This window comes from Lynx rufus, unplaced genomic scaffold (assembly GCF_022079265.1).
Source record: "Lynx rufus isolate CCGP_SWC_20201006 ecotype Redwood Valley unplaced genomic scaffold, mLynRuf1.p SCAF_11, whole genome shotgun sequence".
NCBI lineage: Eukaryota > Metazoa > Chordata > Mammalia > Carnivora > Felidae > Lynx > Lynx rufus.
The window spans coordinates 25,917,880-25,940,491 of NW_025814825.1; the positions used below are offsets into that span (position 1 = coordinate 25,917,880).

The 22,612-nt window shown below is 55.4% G+C and overlaps 1 protein-coding gene across 1 annotated transcript in view; it reads right to left on the reverse strand.

The window, feature by feature from the left end:
- The window catches only part of GRID1 (glutamate ionotropic receptor delta type subunit 1), a 697,306-nt gene extending 675,221 nt beyond the window's left edge, over nt 1-22,085 (reverse strand). Inside the window, exons 1-2 of the mRNA XM_047072607.1 lie at nt 22,007-22,085; nt 19,703-19,858 (exon numbers count right to left, since the gene is read on the reverse strand). Of these exons, the coding sequence (XP_046928563.1) occupies nt 19,703-19,858; nt 22,007-22,085 (235 nt within the window). The remainder of the gene's footprint in view (nt 1-19,702; nt 19,859-22,006) is intronic.
- Between the last annotated feature and the right edge of the window lie 527 nt (nt 22,086-22,612).

Below are 22,612 nucleotides of genomic sequence, written 5' to 3' on the forward strand. Positions count from 1 at the left end.
ATGCTGGGAGGTTCCCGGGGCCTCCATGCCCCACAAAACTAGCCAGAAGGACAGCAGAGAAGATGGGGCTAATGCCCCATGTCAGCCACACCCCCTCTGCAGCCAGAGGCTCTGGGCACTCACACTGCACTCCCCTCAGCACATTTCCAGAAAGGCCTGCTCAGGGTAATACTTCACCTGAAAGAGCTGGAAGGTGGCATTTCTGCAGCCAGTGAGAGTGGACAGTCCTTCCCTGCAGAGCCCCCAGCCCCACTTCGGCCTGAGCATCCCCTTTCTTATACTTTCCAGAGCTACTCCACTTGTCGCCAGCTGTAAATTGGCAGACCACGTGTGTGTCGTGAAACCCCATGGGAGAGACCACGTATCGTGAAACCTCAGTTACGTTTCACAACACGTGGTCTCTGGCTGTAGGCTCTGCATTTACATTTGTGTATGCAGTGATCAGGTGCCTCTCTTCCCCAGGCCTGCCCGCCGCCCGGAAGAGTGGGGGGCTGTGCTGGAGCTCTGGGCTGGGGCTGGCTTTAAGAGCATGGTCGTGGGACTCTGCAGCCTTAGCTTGGAGCATCTGGGCTGCGTGGCTTCCAAACTGCATCTCCAGGCTAGACGGTTCTGCATCTACATCTCTTACTCTGAGGAGCTGATATAGAGGTTTGGACCCTGGGGTTTTGCATGGTGATTTTTAGCTTGCTATTCTGGAGTTTCTGAGTCTAGCAAAGGGGTCCAGTTAAGGGTGCCAATTCTAGAAGTTCTAGCATGAGTCAGGAGGGGCTTCTGAGCTTGAAGTTCTATGCTGGGGGGAAGGGGCTTATAAAAAGGAGTTGCTCTGGGCTTTTCCAATGGAGGGGTTGATGTGGGTGAGAGGCAGATGGGCCTCCCAAGTCTTGCCCACCTCTGCTCACTCCTAAACCCTTGGGGGAGATTCTGGCCTTTTCCCCACACCACTGCTAAAAGACCATTAACCAATGGGACCCCAAACACAGTGCCTTTGTATTCCAAGAGGTGGGACAAGAAGCAAGGTCTGAAGAAGGAGGGATTCTCACTGCCCTCATGGTGAAAGGCACACCCCCCCTCCCTGAGATTTCAGAAGAGGCACCCTGAGCAAGTTGCCACAGCCAGCATCCGGAACAGAGAGGGCAGCAACACACAAAGGCCACACAGCACTTCTAGCTGATCCCAGATACTGATCCCACCAATGCCTCAGCCCTAGGCAGGATAACCAAGGAGGCTGAACCCCACTCCCCACAATGCACACACATGCCCACACACAACATCTCACTGGGTCCCCAGCCAATGGCCAAGAGGACCTGGAGCCTTTTCTTCCAACCTGATTAGCCTGACTGGGGCAGCCCCACCCAGTTACAAGGTGGCCTGAACCAAGGCTGGGCCCTGGTAAATACCCACAGGGGTCCTGAGACAAGGCCAGGCCCCCAAGACAGAGTAGGGAGGGCAGGGCTAAGGGACATTCTGGGTCTGCAGAACAGGAGATGTGGCCTGGTCCAGCCCACCCTCCAGGAAACCCTAGGGACTCCAGCCTGGGTCAGACCTCGGTAAGCCCTCGTCAGTCTGTACCATCCTCAGAGAGCGAGCCCTGGGTAGCCCTGTGTGCTGCGAGTCCTGTCGGGCAGTCCAACCCAAGGAAGCACTGACCATTGGAGACGTCTCACTTGAGAGGCATACACACAAGTGTTTGTTTCTCTGGAAAGTGCCAGATGTTCAAGGATAAAGATCATGGCTTTCCTTGTTGCATATCCTCAAGTTCAGGGCCAGGCCCACAGTAGGCACTCAGGACATGAATGAGTGAATTACTGTATATTTCCTTTCTAATACCTTCACTGAAGGATCAACAGAGAAATTTATGTGAATGTTGTCTCTCCTGCGGTCAGAGCATCACTTGTGCTCTCAAAACCTTATTCCAGGGATGGGGAGACTCTCCGAATTCTATCCACGGTTTGGGCTGAGTTTCCTGCAGACATTTATTTGCCTTCTCCTAAGGTGATAGAACCTCCCAACACTCCTCTGGAGCTACCTCATCGCTAATTCTCTCAATTTCCATATATAAAATAAATCTCTTAACAAAAACCTGTATCTACAGTGTATGAAACAAAGGGAGATTTCAAAGCCCATTAACTCACAGAGATGGTATGTTACTGGGAGAATATGGGCTGTATAATTAAAAACAATTTAAATCCGATTATAAAAACACAGTGGGCTTTACTGTCTGCCACCATCTCACTAAATGGAAAGAAAACCAATATCTTGAGTTTTTTTTAAATTACTGTAAAATTATGAATTAGAACATGCACAGACCACTGCTTTACTGCTTCACGTTACTGATAAGATGAGGTGAAATACTCCTTGCAGAGAAATATTCCTTACAGAGAACATAAGCTATCTTCAGCTCAGAGCTCTGTGGGGTGTATGTAGTATCTGGCAGGTGAGACGCCTGAGTCAGGAAAGGAGATGGTCTCCACGCAGCCAGTGTGAGGATGGGTCCTTTCTGAAGACCCCAGTCTCAGCATTAGTGATGTCTGGCTGTCACTGTCCTCCCTACACTGAACTCCAGAGCCCAGTGTCTGGGGGAGGGAAAACCAAGGGATGAGGGGTTTGTGATGAAGGAAACTGGCAGTGAGAAGCACCCCCATGAGCTCACCTACCATGAGCCAGGAAAGAGTCCAGCTTTCCTGGCTGAGGGGGATGCCCAGCCCTCAGCATCCCACCTCTCCATCGCCAAGGGCGGTGTTGATTGGCTGGTCCTGTATGCATATAAGCATCAGCCAGGAAGCTCCTAGAGAATATTGGTGCCTGAGCCCTACCTGGGCTTGTAAAATCAGAATCTCAGGGGTGAGCCCTGGGCACAGGTACTTGTCTGAGATCCCTGTGGGTGGGGACTGGGTCTGCTATGCTTACACAGCCCTAGCACAGTGGCGGGCACAGGGTTAGCCCTTGGTAGACGTGTAAGCAAGAAATGAATGGGCACCTACTGTGTGCATGTCCTCTTTATATACCACTCCTTCGGATTTCATAACAATTCTTCAAGCTAAATGTCAGTATCTCCACTTTACATAAGAGGAAATAGAAGCTAGGAAACAGAGAAAGTGCCATGGATCACAAGCCAACAAGAAGCACAGGAAGAATTCAAACCCAACCAGGTTACTGGCCAGGGCCAAAGGCCATTCAGGAACTTCCCATTACGCTTCTCCCCTCCCCATCTCAGTCCATCAGAATTGGCCAGGGGGCTTCATGTGCCCCCACGCTAGGCCAGAGGCTGGTGGAGGAACAGGGACAAACAAGACTCAGTTGCTAGGCTGTCCAACTCTAGTGATGTCATCAGATAGATGACACTGGGGATAGATCCAGGCACCAAATCCTCCTATGCCAGTCCCTTTGGGGGCCAAAGCACACTTGCAGGATATGATTTCAGGAAAGTCCCTGCCCTGATGCCTGAAATTTCACCATCAAGTCATTCTAGGAAGTCTGGCAGAATCTGAGTATCAGTCAACTTTTATGGCCCAGGTCACATCCCCTTAGTCCACCTTTGGACTGTTGCCGTGGTGACTGGCTGCGAGCAGGTATAATGCAGCAGCACCTCACCTCCCCTGCAACAGGGCTCCCTGCCTCTGCTGGCACCACGTGAGCTGCACACAGGGGCCCACCCAGCCAAGCTGCTGTGCAAACCTGGAACAGCCAGGGAGGGAATGCCCTTGGACCACCCAGACCACTGGGGAGTTGGCTGGTGGATAAATACTCTCCTGTCCCTTTGCTAGGGGGGCAATCCAAGAGCTGGTCTGCATGGTCCTGATGGGGATGGGCCCCACTGCTGGGACTAGCTCCAACTAGCTTTCTCTCCTTCCCTGGTTCATACTTCCTACCCCTTTAGAACACATTCCAAAGTATACTGCTACACATCTGCCTTTGTCTCAGGCTCTGCTTTGGGCTTGGGCGGGGGGCCTCAGGCTTTGATATCTGTGAAAGGCAGGTACTCTTGTCATTAGCAGTAGATGTCATCAGGTGACTCCAAGAAAGGCCCAGCTTGGGTTGACAGGAACAGAAAAGCCTGGGGTTACCTCACCTGCCAGCAGGAATTTGGGGCTCTGGGCCCTGCTCCCCCAGCCTAGGTGGGGCCAGGTGGCATTCCCAGAAGAGCCTAGCAACCTGCCCCTCCTCTCCCCTCCACCTGACCCATCCACGGATGACCAGGCAGTTGTGGGCATGAGAAACAGGAGCCAGACATATAGGAAGGGCCACACTATGCAGAAATCCTGAAATCTCCAATAATGACTCACTCTATATCTGGGATCTTCAAGGACAAGCCTCTATCCTCAGCCCCTGGGAGCAGAGCATGAAGGTCTACAAGGGAGGGAGTAGAGTGGAGGGAACTGACTGTCCCCTTGTGTTCCCCATCGTCATGGGTCTCTCCTCTCATGACTCAAGGCCTAGATCTAGGTATACATCTCTGGGCCCCGAAGCCTACAGCCTACACCCCTCGCCTGCCCTAGGGGCTCAATCCCCAAAGCCTGGGGCACTTCTGCCAGGACCACAGAGCAGAAGCTCTAAGACCCCCGTAGACCTTACTACGCTGTCAGTACCCTCCTCCTCCACTTAAGCCCAGTCACCCTGGTCAGCAAACTGATTGGGCCATTTCACACCTCTGAGCCTTTGCTCAAGCTCTTCCACCACCTGGAATGCCTACCTCCCTTTCTTTGCCTGACCAACCCCACCCCACCCCCCCATTCCTCACTTAGGACTTGACTCAGGAGTCACTTCTTCCAGAAAGCCTCCCATGATTGTTCCCAAGCCCTGGCTAGGTTAGGCACCACATCATTGCCTCCTTGGGCTGGCTTCATTCTCTTGTAGCACAGATCACGTTCCAAGCCCACTCGACTATCCCTGCCGCTCCCAGCTCTGTGGCCGCAGCGTGCAGGACGGTCAGTCCGGAGGGCCTGGCCCTCACTGCTGGACACAGCCTGCCAGGGCTCTCCCAGAGAATAGTCTTGGTGGGGCTGGAGACCATCCTCTCAGTCCTGGCCCACCTCACACCTCATAAGGATGTTCATATTTCTTCCTCGACCCCCACCACCTGCTTTCTCCAGCTGAAGTTAATAATTTGAAAGTAATTAAGTCCAGCAAACCGAAACCGATTAAGTACAGACTGGCAGTGGCCGGCTGAGCTGCACGGCCTCACGTCTGCCTGGGCCCGTATTTGGAGGGCAGTGGGGTGGGGGCCTGATCCCAGGTCCAGCCTCCAGGGACCTGACCACCCTGTGGCAGAGATAAACCTCTCCACGCAGCCAGCCGCCTAATGAGACTGTCAGGGGACCTCTTAACGAGATTAGGCAGGGCCGGAGCTCTGCCTCACGGTGTGTGGAGGGTTTCTATTCAATTAGTCATTCAGAGCAGGGCAGACATGGCCCAGGAGGCTGCGGGAGCCCTTGACGATAGGGCCAGCAACTCCTAGTTTGTCGTGGTGGCCCAGCCTCCGGGGGAAATGGCCCCACTATGCAGAAGGATGAGCAGAACCAGTCCAGGACAAGGGGCAAGGCCAGGTCTCTGGCTACCAGCCCAGGGCTCCTTCCCTCCTTTGGAGGGAGTTCTCGGGAGCAGCCACAAATGGGCCACTTGGAAAAGGGAGGAAAGACCCCAGCCCACAATCGGTGTGGGGATAGAAAAGACCTACTGGGTAGGCAAGGCTGAGCCTGGGTCCAAGGGAGAGGTTTGTGGCTACACAAAAACTGGGGGCTGAGTGTGTAAGGCCACGACCCAGTGCCCTGCTCTCTCCTGCAGACAGGGTGTTCACATCAAGCTCAGAGGAAGGGAGAGGACCGAGGTCACCCAGGAGCTGCAAGAGCCCAGGGAGCAGTGAGTGACACCTCCTGAGAATAAGGCCCTGCCTCCTATCAGGACTTGGGGGTGCTAAGGGAGGCCTGGGTCACACCACACCCACAGAGACCCTTACGACACTGGGGAGAAAGGGACTCAGGTCTCAGGTCCCCTCCTATCTTCCCACTCCCCAGCGCTGGCCCCACCAGTCTAGTCCCGACTCTTCCCTCACTGTCCTAAACCCACCCTGAAACAAGTGTCACCTGCCTCTCTCAAAGCCCCCTGGCCCTCAGGCCAGCACAAGTGCCCCTCCCCCAAGGAAACCTTCCAGAAGGGCTCAGCCGCCAGCCTCCTCTCCTTTCCCCACCCACCCAGAGCTCAAACCCTGGCTCCTCCCTCTCTCAACCCTGCCCCAAAGAGAGGTTTCTAGTCAGCATGCTCTGGGATCTCTTGGCGTCCACTGGGTATGGCTCTAGGGCTTTCAGTCCAATCCCAATCCCAGCGGCCCATGGGCAGAAAGCTGCTCAGGGCACCAAAGAGAAAATGTGAGGGCATGCTACTGTGGGCCCAGCATCCTCTCTCCTCTCCCAGTGACACGACCACATATGCTCTACCCCTTTCAGTCTTAGCGGGGGGGCTGAGGCAGCACAAGCCTGACCCATCAGGGCATCCCACTCCTCTGGCACAGGACTGAATCCGGGAGGAGCCGGTCCCCATGCCAGACCGATGAGTGGCAGTCCTGGGACCCTTATGAGACTCCTTTTAAACAACCCCCCTCTTCCCATGGGCAGGGACCATGGGGCTGGGCTGATTAGACATCAGCCTGCAGCAGGCAGGGGCACTGAGTGGATGGGGCTGCCTGGGAAGGAAGCTCCACAAGGATGTGGAGGTGGAAGCAGAGTCCTGGGGATACCACTTGAGCCCCTGGATCCAGCCATGTCTGAAGTTACACAACCTCTGGCCTTTGCCATTACATGGCCTGATAAATAGCCCTGTTTTGCTTAGGCCAGTACCTAAGGGTTTCTAACTCCCACATGATTAATACAGCTAATAGAGACGGTGATTTCAGACCCTCAGCAGGTTTCCCTGATGTGAGGTTAGGATGTGGTTTTTCAGATGGTCCAGCTTAGAATTCCCACAAATGCATGGGGGCAACAACTTCCTCCCAGGCCATGAGAGGAAGAAACTCTCCACAGCCTCTAGGGCACTGTGGGTCAGCCACCTTGCCACAGTCCCAGCGGGGTCCTCAGAACATACTCTCAGCAAGCAACCTGACATGCTCTCCCAGGGAGGGGTTCTCTGGGGAGATGATCCCTGGACCCACCCACCACTGGGGTCTCAGCCAGTGTGCAGGTGTGTGTCTGTGAGTTCAACGGGACACTAAGTATACACTCCTGTGCGCATTTGCAGGCCCACACGTGTAAGTGCCAGAGGGAGAGTCAGAAAGCCATTCAACAAACAGTTGCCCCAGTACTGCATGTGCCCAGGAGTCCTGAGATGCGGAGCTCATGGTGCCTGCACTCACACACCTCACAGGCAGTGACTAGGACATGATGGGAGACACACAGGACGGTGTGGCAGCAAACAGGAAGCCCCAGCTAACGGAGAAGAGCAGCCAGGGGAGGCCTCCTGAAGAACCTCCCCAGCTAAGACTGCAAAGTGATGGGGAGACTGGGGCACAGGGGCAAGTGGGTGGACAGAGTCAGGGGAGAACCAGGCCCTCGCTGCTGGCACAGCAAGAGCACCAGGGCATGCAGCAGGGACAAGGCTGGACCCCAAGGACCCAAATGCTGAGCACAGACATCATCCTGCAGGTCAGGAGCAGGGGGGCCTGGCCAGACACGAGCATCAGGAAGAGGCCCTGGTGAGCTCTGAGGGGCAAGGCGGGGCAGGAGCCTCCCCGCTGGCGGCAGGTGCCTGGATGTCTGTGCACAAACACAGTGTCCCGGAGGTGAGGGCAGGGCACAGCAGGCATGTGGCCCCCATCTAGCTGCACCCCACCATCTAGAAGCTGCCCTGGAGCACTCACCAGGACTGATCAATGGGTGCTGATACTCATCACAAACCTGCCGTCCTCCTTTTAATGAAGTTAATTTTCTTGACAGGAGCTAAGCAGCCTGACACAGTCAGACCCCCTGAGCTGCGCTCAGGCGGGTGTCTCCTGATGAGGTTTTGATCATTAACAACAGAGCTTCAAAGCCCCTCCAGCTCCCGAACACTGGGAGGGCTCCAGCTCCTGCTTCCTCAGAGGCCAGTGTGGCAGGGATAGCAGCTACGTCTCTCGTTGTACAGAGACAGCAAGTTCTCTGTTCTCTTCTTATGCCTGACCCCACCAAGAAGGGCCCTACCCTCAAGGCCCCATCTCAACCTAATCACCTCCCCAAAACCCCACTTCCAAATACCATCACGTTGGGAGTTGAGGCTTCAACATATGAATTTGGGGGGGGGGCCCATGCAGTCCACAGCACTTCCAAACCTTTGCTGGCCTTGGCTTGCAGGCCCTCCTCCAGCTCTGGATACCAGAACCCTGTGCTGGCTGCTGACCCATGTGGCTGGGACCCCCAGAGGGCCACTCCCTGGGGTGTGCAGGCAGGCTGGCTCCCACCCTCATCCCACTGACATGATGCCAAAGTGCCACCATGGATGCCAACAATAGGGAAGGGCCCAGGCTGTGGCCCTCAGCCTCTTCCTGAGCTTAGTCAAGTCAAGGTTCCACAACCACAGTGACCATCCATTGGAGTGATCTCCAAGGGGCCCAGGGGCAGGAGCACATATCTGGGTCCAAGCATGTGCCTGCCCCAGGAGGAACGGGGAAATATTTATTGATCGTTCCTCATGATGTCCCTCAGAGCTGAGGACATAATAGGGCACAAAAGAGAGCAAGTCCCTCCCTTCCCACAGCCCACAGCCTCCAGGAGACATCACCAAACATAGGAGGATGGGGGCACGGGGCAGGGCCAGCCTCCTCTGGGCATGGGGGAATCCCCAGGGATGCCCCATCTGAACTGAAACCTGAGGAGGGCAAAGAGGGACAGGACTAGAGAGGCTCCAAGCAGTGGCTGGAACTGCTGGCTCTTTCTACAGAACTTGCCCAGACAGCATGGGTATCTACAACACACACACACACACACACACACACACACACACACACACACGCTCGTGCACACATACTCACAAGCACACATACTTGTGCACATGCACATACGCATGCACACACATGTATACACTCACATACACCCCCATACACACACACTTGTACACACACATGCACACACAGGGCAGAGGTGCTCTGCCTCGATTCCATGGGATGCCCGAGGACCTCCTCAGCACTGCCCAGGGGTGTGGCCACCGTACTTGCCTGTCCCTGGAAGAACACTGGCCATAGGTGCCCTGTGCAGCCTCAGTTCAGCACTGTGAGCCATGCAGTTTCCTGTGTCAGCCCTCAAGAGCCTTTATCAGATACACAGGAGAAGCCCTGAGCCAGCCCTGAGCTGAGGCTCCAGCTGGGGGCTCAGTGACAGGGAGAGACGTACCCTCAGGCTGGCAGCCTACATACAGGCCTCAGGGGCAGCCCAGGGAGTTGTTTGGACCACAGAGCCCCAGGGAGAGGCGAGTGAGAGCAGGTGCCCTGGGAGCCAACCAGGACTGAGGAGAAGTAACATTTGATGTCCGCAGCCGTGACAGGAATGGAAGGCAGCAGGACCTAGCTCTGAGCTAAGTCAGGATCACCTCAGCTCCTGGCCCCAGCCCTCTAAAATGGACACTAGACAGACAAACACAGGGAGTTCAGACCAGGGCCTAGAAAGTGACCCCTCTCTCTCTTTCACTGTGCCTCTGGGTACCCAAACAAAAGGACAGAAGACAGCCCCCAGCCCCAGTCCAGGGACAAAGCCAAGGCAAGACCTCAAGACTGAGCAGGAGGAGCTCATGGGAAGCAGACAGCCTGCAAAGCCAGGCCAAGGTCAGGTCCACAGGGGCTCAGGCCATGCGGGGCGAGCAGATGCATAGGCTAAGCCAGGAGCACCAGCCACAGTGGGGTGAGGATGATGTCCACCCAGCAGGGCCCATGTCTCTACCCTAATCAGGCAGTTGGTGGCACCCAGGCAGGCCCAGAGACCAAGGAGTATCATGTACCCTTATCAGGGGCCCAGGAGGACAGGACAAATGGTGGCCAGGACACAGGGAAAACAAATGCCTACGGAGTGTCCTATGTGCCACCACCCACACACTTAACCCCAGCACTAGGCTGAGCAATCCTCTGCTGGGCATTCCGAGGACGACCGCTTGCCGAAAGCCTCCTTCCTGCCAGGCATACCTCACCTGTCTAGATCTATCAACACGACACCAAGGTAGCCCCACTTGACAGATGTTGAAACTGAGGCTCAAAGAGGGCAAGTGACCTTTCAAGACCATACAGCTAATCACTCACAGAGCTGGGATTTGATTCCAGACCTGCCTGAGCCCTTTCTACCCATACAGAGCAAGCAGGCTGGGCCAGGCAAGCTGGATTCTGGCTGTTCCATGCACTGAGAACAGCAAGGCTGCAGCAAGATTGCAACAGTGTGCAATGACAGTCTCCAGGGTCCCTGAGCTCTGGCCCACACAGATGGCTCCAGGTAGCTTCCATATGAGCCATGTCATCAACAGCAACCTGCTTCCCTGCCCTTCTGGGACACCCAGAAAGGCCAGACTCAACTCTAAGCTGCCCTAAATGCTACAGGGGCTGGGGGAGCCTGCCCAGCCCAGGTCACAAAGGGGAAGGGGGCCAAGAGTCCCTTGGGACCACTCTTCTACCTCTTCTACCTCTTTGCTTGGCCTTTAGCCAGGCATTTTATTAAATTTCCTCAACTGACCCTCTGAGCTATCTATCCTCTCTGTTGTCACTCCCATCTTCCAGTTGAGGACACTGAGGTAACCTGCCCAGAGTCAAACAGCAGAGCAGGGACGAGAACCCCAGTCTATGAGTGAGAGCACAGGGCTCCTTCTGCCCCCACCTTGGCTTCTGGGCACCACATCCTCCCATGTGGAGGACTAGGAGGGCCGGGCTGAAGAACAGAGGTGGAGAGGCAACGTCCAGCTGCCCCTGCCTGGGACCAGCGAAGGACTGATGTGAGGGAAGCAAACAGGGTAGACGGGACTGACCAAGGCCACATATGCCAGATCTGGCTGGAGGGGGGGCGGTGCAGCCTGGGCTGAGGACCACTCTGGGGCCCCAACTGGCAGTCCCTGGCTTCACCCCTTGGGAGCCTACCTCACCCACAGCCTGGACCCAGAAACAAATAAATGGAAGCCATCTAATCACTACACAGCTACCTTGCCTGTGCTCTAGGCCCAGAAGGGACAATCATGGGTCTTTCTCTTCCCACCCCATGGCCATTGGCCACAAAACTGGCTGTTTATTGGTTGGAAGGAAGGTCTTTAGAGAACCCAACTGATGAGATATTGGACATGGACCCAGATGCCTTCCTGGGCCCCATGCCTGTCAGAAAGGCTAGACCCCAGAGAGAGAAGCTGTCACTGGCCAGCCCATGGCAGTGATGAGTCTCTGCCCTGGCCCAAAGCTATAGTGAGAGCTAGCTGCTGCTGTGTGGGGAAGGCAGGGGTGAAGATGGCCTGGGGCAGGGGAATTCTGTGGAAGGAACAGGACCACAGGAAACCCTGCCAAGGCCACAGGCAGCTGAAGTCTGGCTGCGGGGGCTCACGGATGCTGGGTTCAGTGATGGCCAGGCCTTAACCCCCATCTTCACCTCAATACTTAGGAAGCAGCTAACCCAAACCTTCTGAAGCTGTGCCTGTCTGGTCCCTAGTTCACAGAGGACAAGGCTGGTAGACACAAGAGGACAAGGCTGGTAGACACAAGATTCTCTCTCTCTCTCTCTCTCTCTCTTTAAATTTTATTTATTTTTGAGAGAAACAGAGCATGAGCAGAGAAGGGGCAGAGAGAGAGGGAGACACAGAATCCAAAGCAGGCTCTAGGCTCCAAACTCAGCACAGAGTCCGACATGGGGCTCAACCTCACGAACTGTGAGATCATGACCTGAGCCAAAGTCGGATGCTCAACTGACTGAGTCTCCCAGGTGCCCCAAGATTGTCTCTCTTTTGAAAGTCCAGTGGGGGCTGAGAACCCAGGCTTCCTGACTTCCCCCAACACCAAAGCCCAGAGTTTTCTGGAGCAGAGGGACGTGTAAATGAGTGGACAAAGGGGAAGTGATGGGAGCAATGGATTTGGCCCAGATGGGATCCAATACCTAAACCTGTTTTGGGTTGTTTCTCTGTTGTTTTAATAAGTCACCAAGGAAATGGAAGGACTGTTTTGATATGAATAAGTATTTGGTTTTTTGTGTTTATTTGTTTGTTAAAATTTTTTAATTTAAAAAAAATTTTTTAGCATTTATTTTTGAGAGCAAGACAGAGTGTGAGCAAGGGAGGGGCAGAGAGAGGGAGACAGAATCTGAAGCAAGACCCAGGCTCTGAGCTGTCAGTACAGAGCCTGATGACCCACAAGATCATGACCTGAGCCCAAGTCAGACACTCAACCGACTGAGACACCCAGGCGCCCCTGTTTGTTTGTTTTTTAAAGTTTATTTATTTTGAGAGAGAGAGCACATGAGCAGGGAAGGGGTTAGAGAGGGAGAGAGAGAAAATCCTAAGCAGGCTCTGTGCTGCACAGAGCCTGATGCAGGGCTCGAACTCATGAACCCAGAGATCATGACCTGAGCCGAAATCAAGAGTTGGATGCTTAACCAACTGAGCCAGCCAGGCGCCCCATGAACAAGTATTCATGTCATTCACCAAATATTTCCAGTTGTCCCTCCTTCCAGGCCCACAGTAGGACTGTGCGTCTTGGATGCCTTATGACTAGCTGGAACCATGTGAGTAGTTTTGGCCAATAAGCTATAACCAGAAGTGACACATGTCCTTCCCCCTCCCCCCCCCCACTTTGGGCTGAGACCCCCCAGAGCTCTCTTTCCATGTGGCACAGCAACTGGCAATATTCAAGCTGAGTGACCATCATGAGCCAAACTCCACGCTGACCAATGCCAGACATGTAGAATGAGAAGGAGATAAATTTTTGTTATGTAAAGCCACTGAAATGTTGAGATTGTTTGTTGCTACAGCTTAACTTAAGTCTTCCTAGCTGATACAACGGAACCATAGAAGAAAACCAGGGGGCAGGGACCTCAGTAGCCAAGTCTGAAAAAATTCATACCCAAGGATCGCACTGGGTTATAAATGGTTCAGGAATAGGCAATACAGACTAAATGTTTCAAGTTTTTAGCATTTTCTGGTAATGAAAAGGCAAAGTAAAGAGGGAATATGGCTGCTAGAGGGGACAAAGCTGGGGGATTTTTGACCTGGAAACTACAAGAATTTGGAAGGAGTCTATCTGCCCTTATAAGATACAGCTCCAGGTGCTAAGGGCCAGTCTTAGTTGTCCTCCACAAGAAATCTGGAGAAATGGCCCCATCAAGCTGCTCCAGACAGGACAGTTGTTAAAGTCCCCCTGTCACCAAGAAAGGGACTAGCAGCAGCTCAGAGGCAGCCTGAGGACAAGTGTCTCACTAGACCCACATACCCCTGGCCTACATGCCTGGCACTAATAACCATCTATTCACAAATTGTCAGTTAGGTCCAAACTCCCAAACCGGGGATAAGGATATGGCAACAGGGATACTAAAAGGAAGCCTCTAGAACCCAAACTATGAGGATGTGAGTGAGGCAGGTGTCCATAAAGTGAAAGAGTGTGTGTGCATGTGTGTGCCTGCCTGTTTGCACACACAGGAGTGAACCTAGAATGAAGGAGAATTCTGGAGCCCGGTTACTCAGCTGAGGGAGGGATGGGGACCACTCCTTTACACAACCACAAGCTGGTGAGCAATCCAGAGAGGGGACTAGATGGTTCCCTGTCCCCAGGCCCCCTCCAGCGTGGAGCCATCACTGCCTGAAGCCACGGCCACAACCATCTTCCAGCCCAAAAGTCTTGCTGGCAGCAGGCCCTATGGGACCAGGAAGAGCTCCAAGCAGCAGCCAAGTAAGACGGACTCAGTTAAGGCCCCCCACCTTGGGCTCTAGGTGGGCATGGTGGATGACGTGGGGGAGGAAGGAGGGTTTGAAGCACCTGCCCAGAGAGAAAAGGAGGTACGGGCCTGTGTGGGAGATGGGCCTTCTGGCTCTTCAAAAAGAAGATTCTCCTGGGACCTTCCTTAGGCACAAGCAGCTTCCAGGCCCAAGGAAGGAAGTCAGTGCATCACTGGAGAGCACAGGTGAGTCTATAGAGGCCTGCAGGCTTACTGCCACCTCCAGAGCAAGCTTGATAGACATGGAAACACGGCCATAGGTCCCACGTGCCTCTAGCAGGTCTGGCTCAGACCAGAAGATGCCCCCCAGCAAGCAGGAGAGCAGTCAACCGTGCAGAAGAAAGGAAAGAGGGGACAACATGCACTGGCTATGATGGGCACTGACAGGTGTGCCAACATGGCAGCAGGGCGATGGCCCGCAAAGACCCCCACACCCTAATCCCCACAACTGTGACCACGTGAGGCTTCACGTCAGAGAATTAAGGTTGCGGAGGGTTAATTAATCAGCCAACCATAAGACAGGGAGGTTGTCCTGGATTATCCAGGCGGGCCCAGTGAAATCACAGGGTCCTAGGGAGGGGAAGGCAGAAGAGTCAGAGGCCAACAGGAGATAGGAGGACAGAGGCGAGATCAGAGTCACTCTGTGAGAAGGACCCCACCCACCATTGCTGGCAGAAGACGGTGGAGGGGGTCCAGGAGCTGAGGAAGACAGGCAGCCTTTTGAAGCTGTAAAGGCAAAGAGACAGATACTCTCCTAGAGCCTCCAGAGGGAATCAGCACCTGGACTTCAGTCCAGTGAGACTTGTATCAGGCTTCTGACCTACAGAATCGTAGATGATAAATTCCTGCTTTTGACCAACTAAATTTATGGCAAAATTTGTTTCAGCACCTGGGGAAAATTACTCCGGCCAAGTGGCTAGGAATGACATCTTTATGATATCACCAACATCACACTCAGAAAGCCCCTGCTGGTATCTCCTGGGCAGGGACCCATAAAGCCCCTCCCAGAGACAAGTGGGTCGGCCAGAGGGTCTAGATGGATTTGCCCTCACTGGCCTTATCCTTCTGAAAGGAAGCCATGGAAGATGCCAGAGGCATCAAAGCTCAGGGCGGGAGACCTTCTAGCAGAACGTCTACATCCCAGCATGGCACACGGGAGGCAGGGTGACCATCTAGGAGAGACCAATATAAAATGAATGACCAAGGCCATCAGATAGGCACCAACATGCTCACTGTTTTACTTTCACTTTATTTCATTGTCTCATTGTTTTATTATGAACACCAAGCTATACTTGGGTAATTTTTACCTTGTCTTCCTAAAACACTTTTGTGCTTATTGGAACTAAAAGGAATATTGCCTCCCATGCACATTCCTCTTTCCTTCCTCTTCCCTAAATTGTTATCTTTCCACTGTATGATAGATATGTCCACAGTATAACCAATAACTCAAATCTTTTACTTACAGTAAAAGATAATACTGTGAACAGAGAAGACTCCTGCTCAGCCAGTTCTTTTATGCATTTACTCATTTAGATGATATTCTCTTTGAGCAAGCACTTTAAAACAATATGAAATTTTTTTACTTGACAAATTAGTGTTTCTTCTAGTATCCAGAAGACAAATTTTCACTTACTATGAAGATGGGCTTTGCCAACTGAATCTCAGGCACAACATTATAAAGATTTAAATGTCATTTCGGTGTTACCATTTGCTAACTTTAAATCCTCATCAAACGCATATTTTATTAAATGCGACCCATTCTTTTACATCAACTGACCAGGTGTCTTGAAAGGTAGTTTGTCAGGAGCTTGTACAAAACCAGCCTGAAGAAATCGTAGGTATAAATCTTAGTACCAACAAATCAAAGCAGAGTTTCTTGTTCTCTTCAGTGATACTTAAGCATACCTTAGCATATAAACGACTTCATTTTTTAAAAAATTGATTGTCTTGAATATTGAAAAATATATGCAGCCGCTAAGCAGTGTTTACATGTATGTTGTAGCAATTTCAGTAGGAGCCAATAAGATGTTACATGGAAGAAGAAAAAAAAAAACAGGGTATCCAGCTGAACAGAACAGAATGGGAGCTCTCGCTCAGCACTTAACAAAATACAGTGAGTGAAAAAAGACTGGAAGGAACTGGTAGGATTCTGAACGATTCTGTTCTGCCTCGTGAGGCTTTCCTGTCCCTTTCATGTTTTATATAATGAACATGCATGGCCTTTTCCTTTTCTACATTTTTTAATTGATTCATGCTCACTGTAGCGATGCGTTTCTTTTATAATCAGGGGGGAAAACGTTTAGCAAAATGCTGAAAATGGAAAGGTCAGTGAGAGTGTGCTCTCAAGGAATTCACCAGCTTGAGAAACGATGTGGCTGAAAATATCAATAGCCTCAAGAGAAAGTGAGATGGATTCACAGCTGGGTCAGGGGACAGAGAGGGAATTCGTATTTACTGAACGCCTACCACAGGCCTTCTGCAGACAATTTATACATGTCTTGTCTCATTTCATCTGCATGATAATCCCATGAGCCAGGTACTATGGTTGGTTCCTTTTAACGGATATGGGAACAGAAGTTCGGAGCAAGGCTAGGACATCTCCATCTTGCACATGAGGTAAGACAAATTTGAACCCGGTTTCTTGGGCTGTAGCAACCAAGCTCTTATCCTTGCATGGTGCTGCCTCGAAGGCAAAGTGGGGACAGGATCACCTCAATCCCAAATGTACTGGGGGTCCACTGGGATCTTGTCCAGCCCATGATGGAAACTGAACCCCGGTGTGCCTCTGCCCTCGGTCCATGGCCACTCTCCACCAAGAAGTCCTTTCCTTTCCCACCCAAATTATATCTACCACCCACGGCCTGCTGCAATGATCATCCAGGCCCAGGAAAGAGAGAAGATATCCACCAAGCAGGACCACACCACAGGATGGACAGCAGCCCAGAGCACAGAAGGAAGGACATGCAGAGAGTTGAGTGCCTGCCCAGCTGAGCCCCAGGCTAGGGACAAGGAGCCTCTGAGCACTGCTCTGCACTCCCTGAGGCCCTTGAGGGGCTGGCTCTTCCTATCCCTTGTCAACATCCAAGGTCTGTGCAAGGTCATGGGATAACAATGTGGACTTCTGCCCACACGGCTCATCAGTTGAAAGCACATACCAGCTTTAACCAGCACACACTCTCTGGGCAGCAGGCATCCCAGTAGCACCCGGTCAGTATGCTTCTACCCGGATGTCATCAGACATCCCTCAGTCACGAGGATCCAACTCCCTCCTTCTGGACAGGTACACACGCTCCCCCTCACACCCTCTGAGACTGTCAGCCTGTATCCCTGGAGCCTGAGACATTCTCCCAATCATAAAAATACAGAAACTGAGATCCAGAAAAGCAAGACCCTGGGTCTCCAGGACAAAGGTGCCCTGGGGCTTGAAGGTTGAATGGCCCACCGGTATGTTTTGTTTGGCTTATTGTTTAAATGGTTTGATTCGTTGACAACAGTTAGAAATCAGATTTTATAATTAAAGTCCAGATTTGGGGCTCCCCTTACAAAAAAAAATCGGCACATCTACTATACTAGGATTTTCATTCCCAAATGGCAAAATCAGCTAAGGCTGTATAACAGCTGCTCCTTTTAACAGAGATGACCTCTCCAGACCGCACATTACAGGCCCTGCAGGGTCCAGCTGCCCGGTTCACCTATGTGTGTCACCTGCCTAAGACTGTAACCCTGGGCAAGAGCATCATCTTCATTCCCTAGAGACCTGCTGTTGGAGGGAGGGGGGATGGGCATCATTCAGGAGCAAAATGAATGAACATGGAATACTCCAAACAGCAGAGGGGAAGTCAAAAGAAGCAAAATATGTCAACAGAGAATGTGGAACAGCCAAAGCAGCATGTGGAACACAGGCAGGATCACTACCACACTGTGAGCCCCTGGGTGCAAGAAATGCATATGTCCACCTGTGTCCTCAGCTCCCAAGCACAGAGAATGACTGTCCACAGAGACAAATGTGTAGAAACAGTGTCAAGGGAGCAAGAAGCACTGTAAAAATCATGGCATGTGACTGGATAAGTCCGTGTCACCCCAGATCCCCACCCCAGTTAGGGTCATTCCTGGCTAAGGAGGCCCCACCCTCCCTGGCTGGAGCTCACACCAGACACTTGCAAGGAGGTGTAAGGAGATCACACAGAAAGGAAGTCCAGGGGTGGGCCATGTGAGGGCAGGGGCTGTGGTAGGCCACACAGACACCAAAGGATGGGGATTCCCCCTTCTGTACCTCAGTGGACATCAGACAATAGACATCTGCCAAGGCTGGAAGCAGCAGTCCCCACGATAGGCAACGCCAGCTTCACTGGAGCCACCACTCCAAAAACACACTCAAAACTCCAGGCCTATACACCCACTTTAAGGCATCCTTGGACCTTCAGGACTCACAGTTGAGCCTTCCCCTTCTCTGCTGCACCCAAGAATAGGAGACTCCCAAAGACCTCCTTCTAGCACAAAGTTCTCTCCAGCACCAGCTCTGACCTTCTGGACACAGATCAGAGGCTTCACTGAATCACCCTACCTGTGCAGGTACCCAGGAGCCCAGCAGCCAACATATAACCCAAGGCAGCAGAAGGGCTCTGGGCCCAGCCACTGGAGGGATGGGCTGGGGGGGTGCAGGAGCTGGCCTGGAACACTCAACCAGCCCACCTCTTACCTATACCAGCTGTCCTGTCAGTCCCTCCTGGGAGGAATCCCTGCATCCTGTGCCACCAGCTGTGTCCCCTATCCTCACACTCCAGGGCAAGGGCCTCAGAGTCAACCCATGGATACGGAGAGCAAGCCAGAGCATAGAAAAAGGTGCCTAGGCTAGGCAGATGCCAGAGGTGGAAGGAGCCCTAGGCCCTGATCAGGAAGGTGGCTAGTGACATGGAGGAGGAACGGGGCTCCAGAGCCCAGCCCTGAGCCAGGTGAGAAGGAAAGGAAAGAGAGAGGAGGGGGAAACAGAGGGTGCCGCCGTTGAGAACGCCCCCCGCCACGCACCCGTTAACCCCCTGCTGGCGGGTCCAAACCGAAGCAGCGGCTGCAGGCCACAGCGGCCGGCCGCACAGGCAAGGGCTAGGATTCCCTCCCCGCAACCCGGCCGGCCCAACTCTGCTTCGTTTCTGGTCAAACAGCGCCCACCTCCGGCCCAGGCGACGGCGCCTCCGCCCGCGGCAGGGACAGCGAGAGAGAAACCGGCTCCTCCAAACCCGGAGGAGAAGCACGGCACAGACACGCCGGCCGAGGCACTCAGTGGGCGCAGGGCACAACATGCCGTACGTAACAGATTGTGCTGCGTAGAGGGGAGACGGCGGGCTCCGGCGCCAGGCGCTCCTTGCTTCCAGACGCGGAAGACCCCTGCCCATGGAGGTCAGGGGCGGTGCACCGACACAGGTACCCGGCACGCAGACACGCCCACCCACAAACACTCAAGAAACAAAGACGGCCCTGAGCTACATACGCCTGCGCCGCCAGCGCTCGGCTCACACACGCGCGCACCCAGCTGTAAAAGAACCGCACAATCCCGCAACACGCCCGGCAAAGAGCCCAGCTCGCTGTGCTCACAAGCTCCCGGCTCCAGCTCGCCGGCGCAGAGCACTCCTCGCGCCACCGTTTGGTGGGCTGGGGAGGGCGCGCGCAACGTGCTTGGCACCGCGCGTCTGCCCAGGTGCACAGGGGGCTTTGGGTGGCCAAGCCCGTCCCAACCCCGCGGGTCTCCGCTGCTGCGCCGCCTGGCAGGCCGCGGCCCTGTTTAGTTATCCCTGGGCGCCGCGGCCACTCACCTTCCTGAACGGCCTGGAACGGGTTGTTGGCCTCGATGACCTTGATGGAGTAGGTGATCTTCTCGCTCTGCAGGATGTCATCGTTGAGGCTGAGGTCTGATACGGCCAGCTGGAACACCCTGTCGTCCTTGGCCGCGTTCTCCTCGAAGATGGCACCTAGAGGAGAGGAGGGGTCAAGACCCGGCCTAGAGAGGAGCTCTCCCTCCCCACCCCACCCCCACCCTAGCCTTGGCCCTCAGGTCATGATGCTGGCAGGTCGGCTGGTTGCCTGGTGGGGAGTTTCTCGGACTGGGGTTTCAGCTAGACAGGACAGTTTAAGGCTCTCCTCGTCAACCAGCACGGGAAGACGTCCCCCACACACTGAGTACATGTGCACACAGTTGACACGAGTTACACATTGCATATGCTGCCACCGGGTCACACATGTGTCTCACAACCAAGCCACCTCGTGTCCCAACCATGCCCCACGGACTGAGGCAAGCTGGAGTGGCCTCAGGCAGCACCTAAATGCCTTGATATGGCCCCTTGAATCCCATCGCAGGAGCCAGGAATTTCCCCTGCAGGGCAACGTCCCAGACCCCAGTCCCAAAATGGAATGATGACTTCCTTCTGCCCTGAGATCCCCCTTTGAGTGAAGCTGAGTAAGCAGGTCAACATTGAGTTTGCTGCACCTGGGGGCTTCTTTACGCAGGGGCCTGGATGATCAGCAGGTCAGTCCCATCCTGGTTCCACTTAAGGCTACCCAGCCTGGCTCCCTGGGCTCCACCCCTCCTTGCTTATTCCTGCGTGTATGTGGAAGGAGAGGGGACTGTACACTAGACCCCTTCCCTTCAGACCCAGTAGAGCTGAGGCCTTCATAAGGTACTGCTCTTGAAAGGGCCTTCTAGAACCGCGAACATCTCCAGGGCAGCCTCGGGCTGGCCCTGTGCGCGCTTAGCACCGCCTTGGCGGACTCTGCGCTTCCAGCGGAGATCGGTCCGATTCGCCAGAGCTTGGCCCTGCAGCCTGGGCAACTCTGGAGTCTCCCCAGCCTCGCCAGGCCCCGAGGGTCCCCACGGTCCCAGGACTGGGCCCGATGATCCCGGGAGCTGGGGACTGGGCGGGAGGAGGGAGGCCCGGGTTCCACGTTACACCCAGAGCCGCAATGCTGACCGCCAGACCCGAGGCCCCCCTCCCCCCGGGCGGGAAGCAGGTTTGGCGCCGGGCCCCTGCGGGGGGCGTTGCAGCTTACCCAGCCGAGGCCTACTCCCTCACCACTCCTCCCCACCCCCCACCCCACGCCCTGCCCGTCCCATCATCCCTGCCTTCTCACACCTCCCAACCCCCAGTTTCTCTGTGCTCGCTGGTCTTTCCCAACTTCCGGAAAGGCGACTGCAGAGGGGCTCCCCCAAAGCAACCGCTCTCAGCCCCCCAACCTGGCCCAACTTCCTGGGATTCCTCCCCTGTCGCCACCAACTCCCACACACTCCCCTTCCACGCGCCCCCTCCTCTTCTCCTCTAGCTCATCTCTCCTGGTTCTATCCCTCCATCCATCTCTTCCCGCTCAGCGCACACACACACTCCTCCCCACCCCCAGCCGCCCACGCTTCTTCCCCCGGCTCCCACCACCTGGACCGTCTGCCGGCCCCCAAGACTTGGACCACGGGAAACTCTGGAACTGTCCAGGATTGGGCTGCAGTCGCCACAACCAGAAACACAAACACCCACACATATACTGCGAGATACACAGACACACACCGGGGAAACAGGCAGACACTGTGTCCACTCTAACAGGCTGACAGTCGTGCACGCACCAACGCTGGCTCAGATGGACCCACACATCCCAACGCCCTCTCGCAGTGACACCAACACGGTGCCAGGCGCACACACAGCGATACACGCTGACAACACCCACCCACCCACATTCACACACGGTTCCGGTCGGGGCCTCTTTGATCCTGCCCTGCCAACTTGGCGAGACCCGGGGCCGTGCCCGCCCCCTGCCCCCCGCTGCTCGGAGCCCGCCGACGGCCCAGCCATGGGCGCGGGTCCGGACGCGCGTCCAGCCCCGGGCTCCCCGCAGCCGCGGCCCTAAGTGTCGGCAGAGGCCGCAGGGATTGGAGCCCCGGGGAGCGGCGAAGAGCCCGCGGGAGCGCGGCGCGGCCCATGCACAGCTCCTCCGCGGGGCGGCGCGGCGCGGCCCTTCGGGGGAGCACCGCCCGCCGAGCCCCTCGGCCCGGGGAACCGCCAAGTTTGGACGCCGCGCACCCCCCACGCCGCTGGGGCCCCCGCCCAGCCTCGGCCCCAGCTGCCCGCCGCGCTCACCGATGTGGATGATGGAGTCGGCCCGCACCGACACGCACTGGCATATCCAGGGGAGAAGCCACAGCGTCAGCGCTTCCATGTCCCCCGGGCGCGCGGCTCATCCGCCCGGGCCCGGGGCGAGGCCGAGGGCAGCGCGGAGCGGGGAGGCGCCGGTCCGGGTGCAGTCCCGGGCCGCTCCCCGGGAGAGCCGAGCCCGCCCGTGCGTCTTCTCCCGCGCGCCCGCCCCTGCGCCCTGCGCCCGCCCCAGCCCAGCCCAGCCCAGCCCAGCGCGGTCGGGCTCCGGCTCCCGCTCCCGCTCCGGTGGCGGCTGCGGCGGCGCTGGCAGCCCGAGCCGAGGCCGGCGAGGCGGGGGCGGCCCGCGGCGGCGGCGGCGGCGCTTCCCGCGGCTCGGGCGGCTTCGGAGGCGGCGGAGGCGGCGGCCGGGCCGGCGCGGCGGCTCCGGGCTCGCTGTGTGTCTGAGCCCCGGCGAGGAGCGAACTGCGGAGGACGCCCCCTCCCCTCCCCCTCCCCCTCGGCTCCGCTCCCCCTCCCCTCCCTGCCCGCCTCCCTCCCCTCCGCCCTCCTCTCGGCCACGTGACTGCGGAGCCTCAGCCTCGCCGCGCGGCG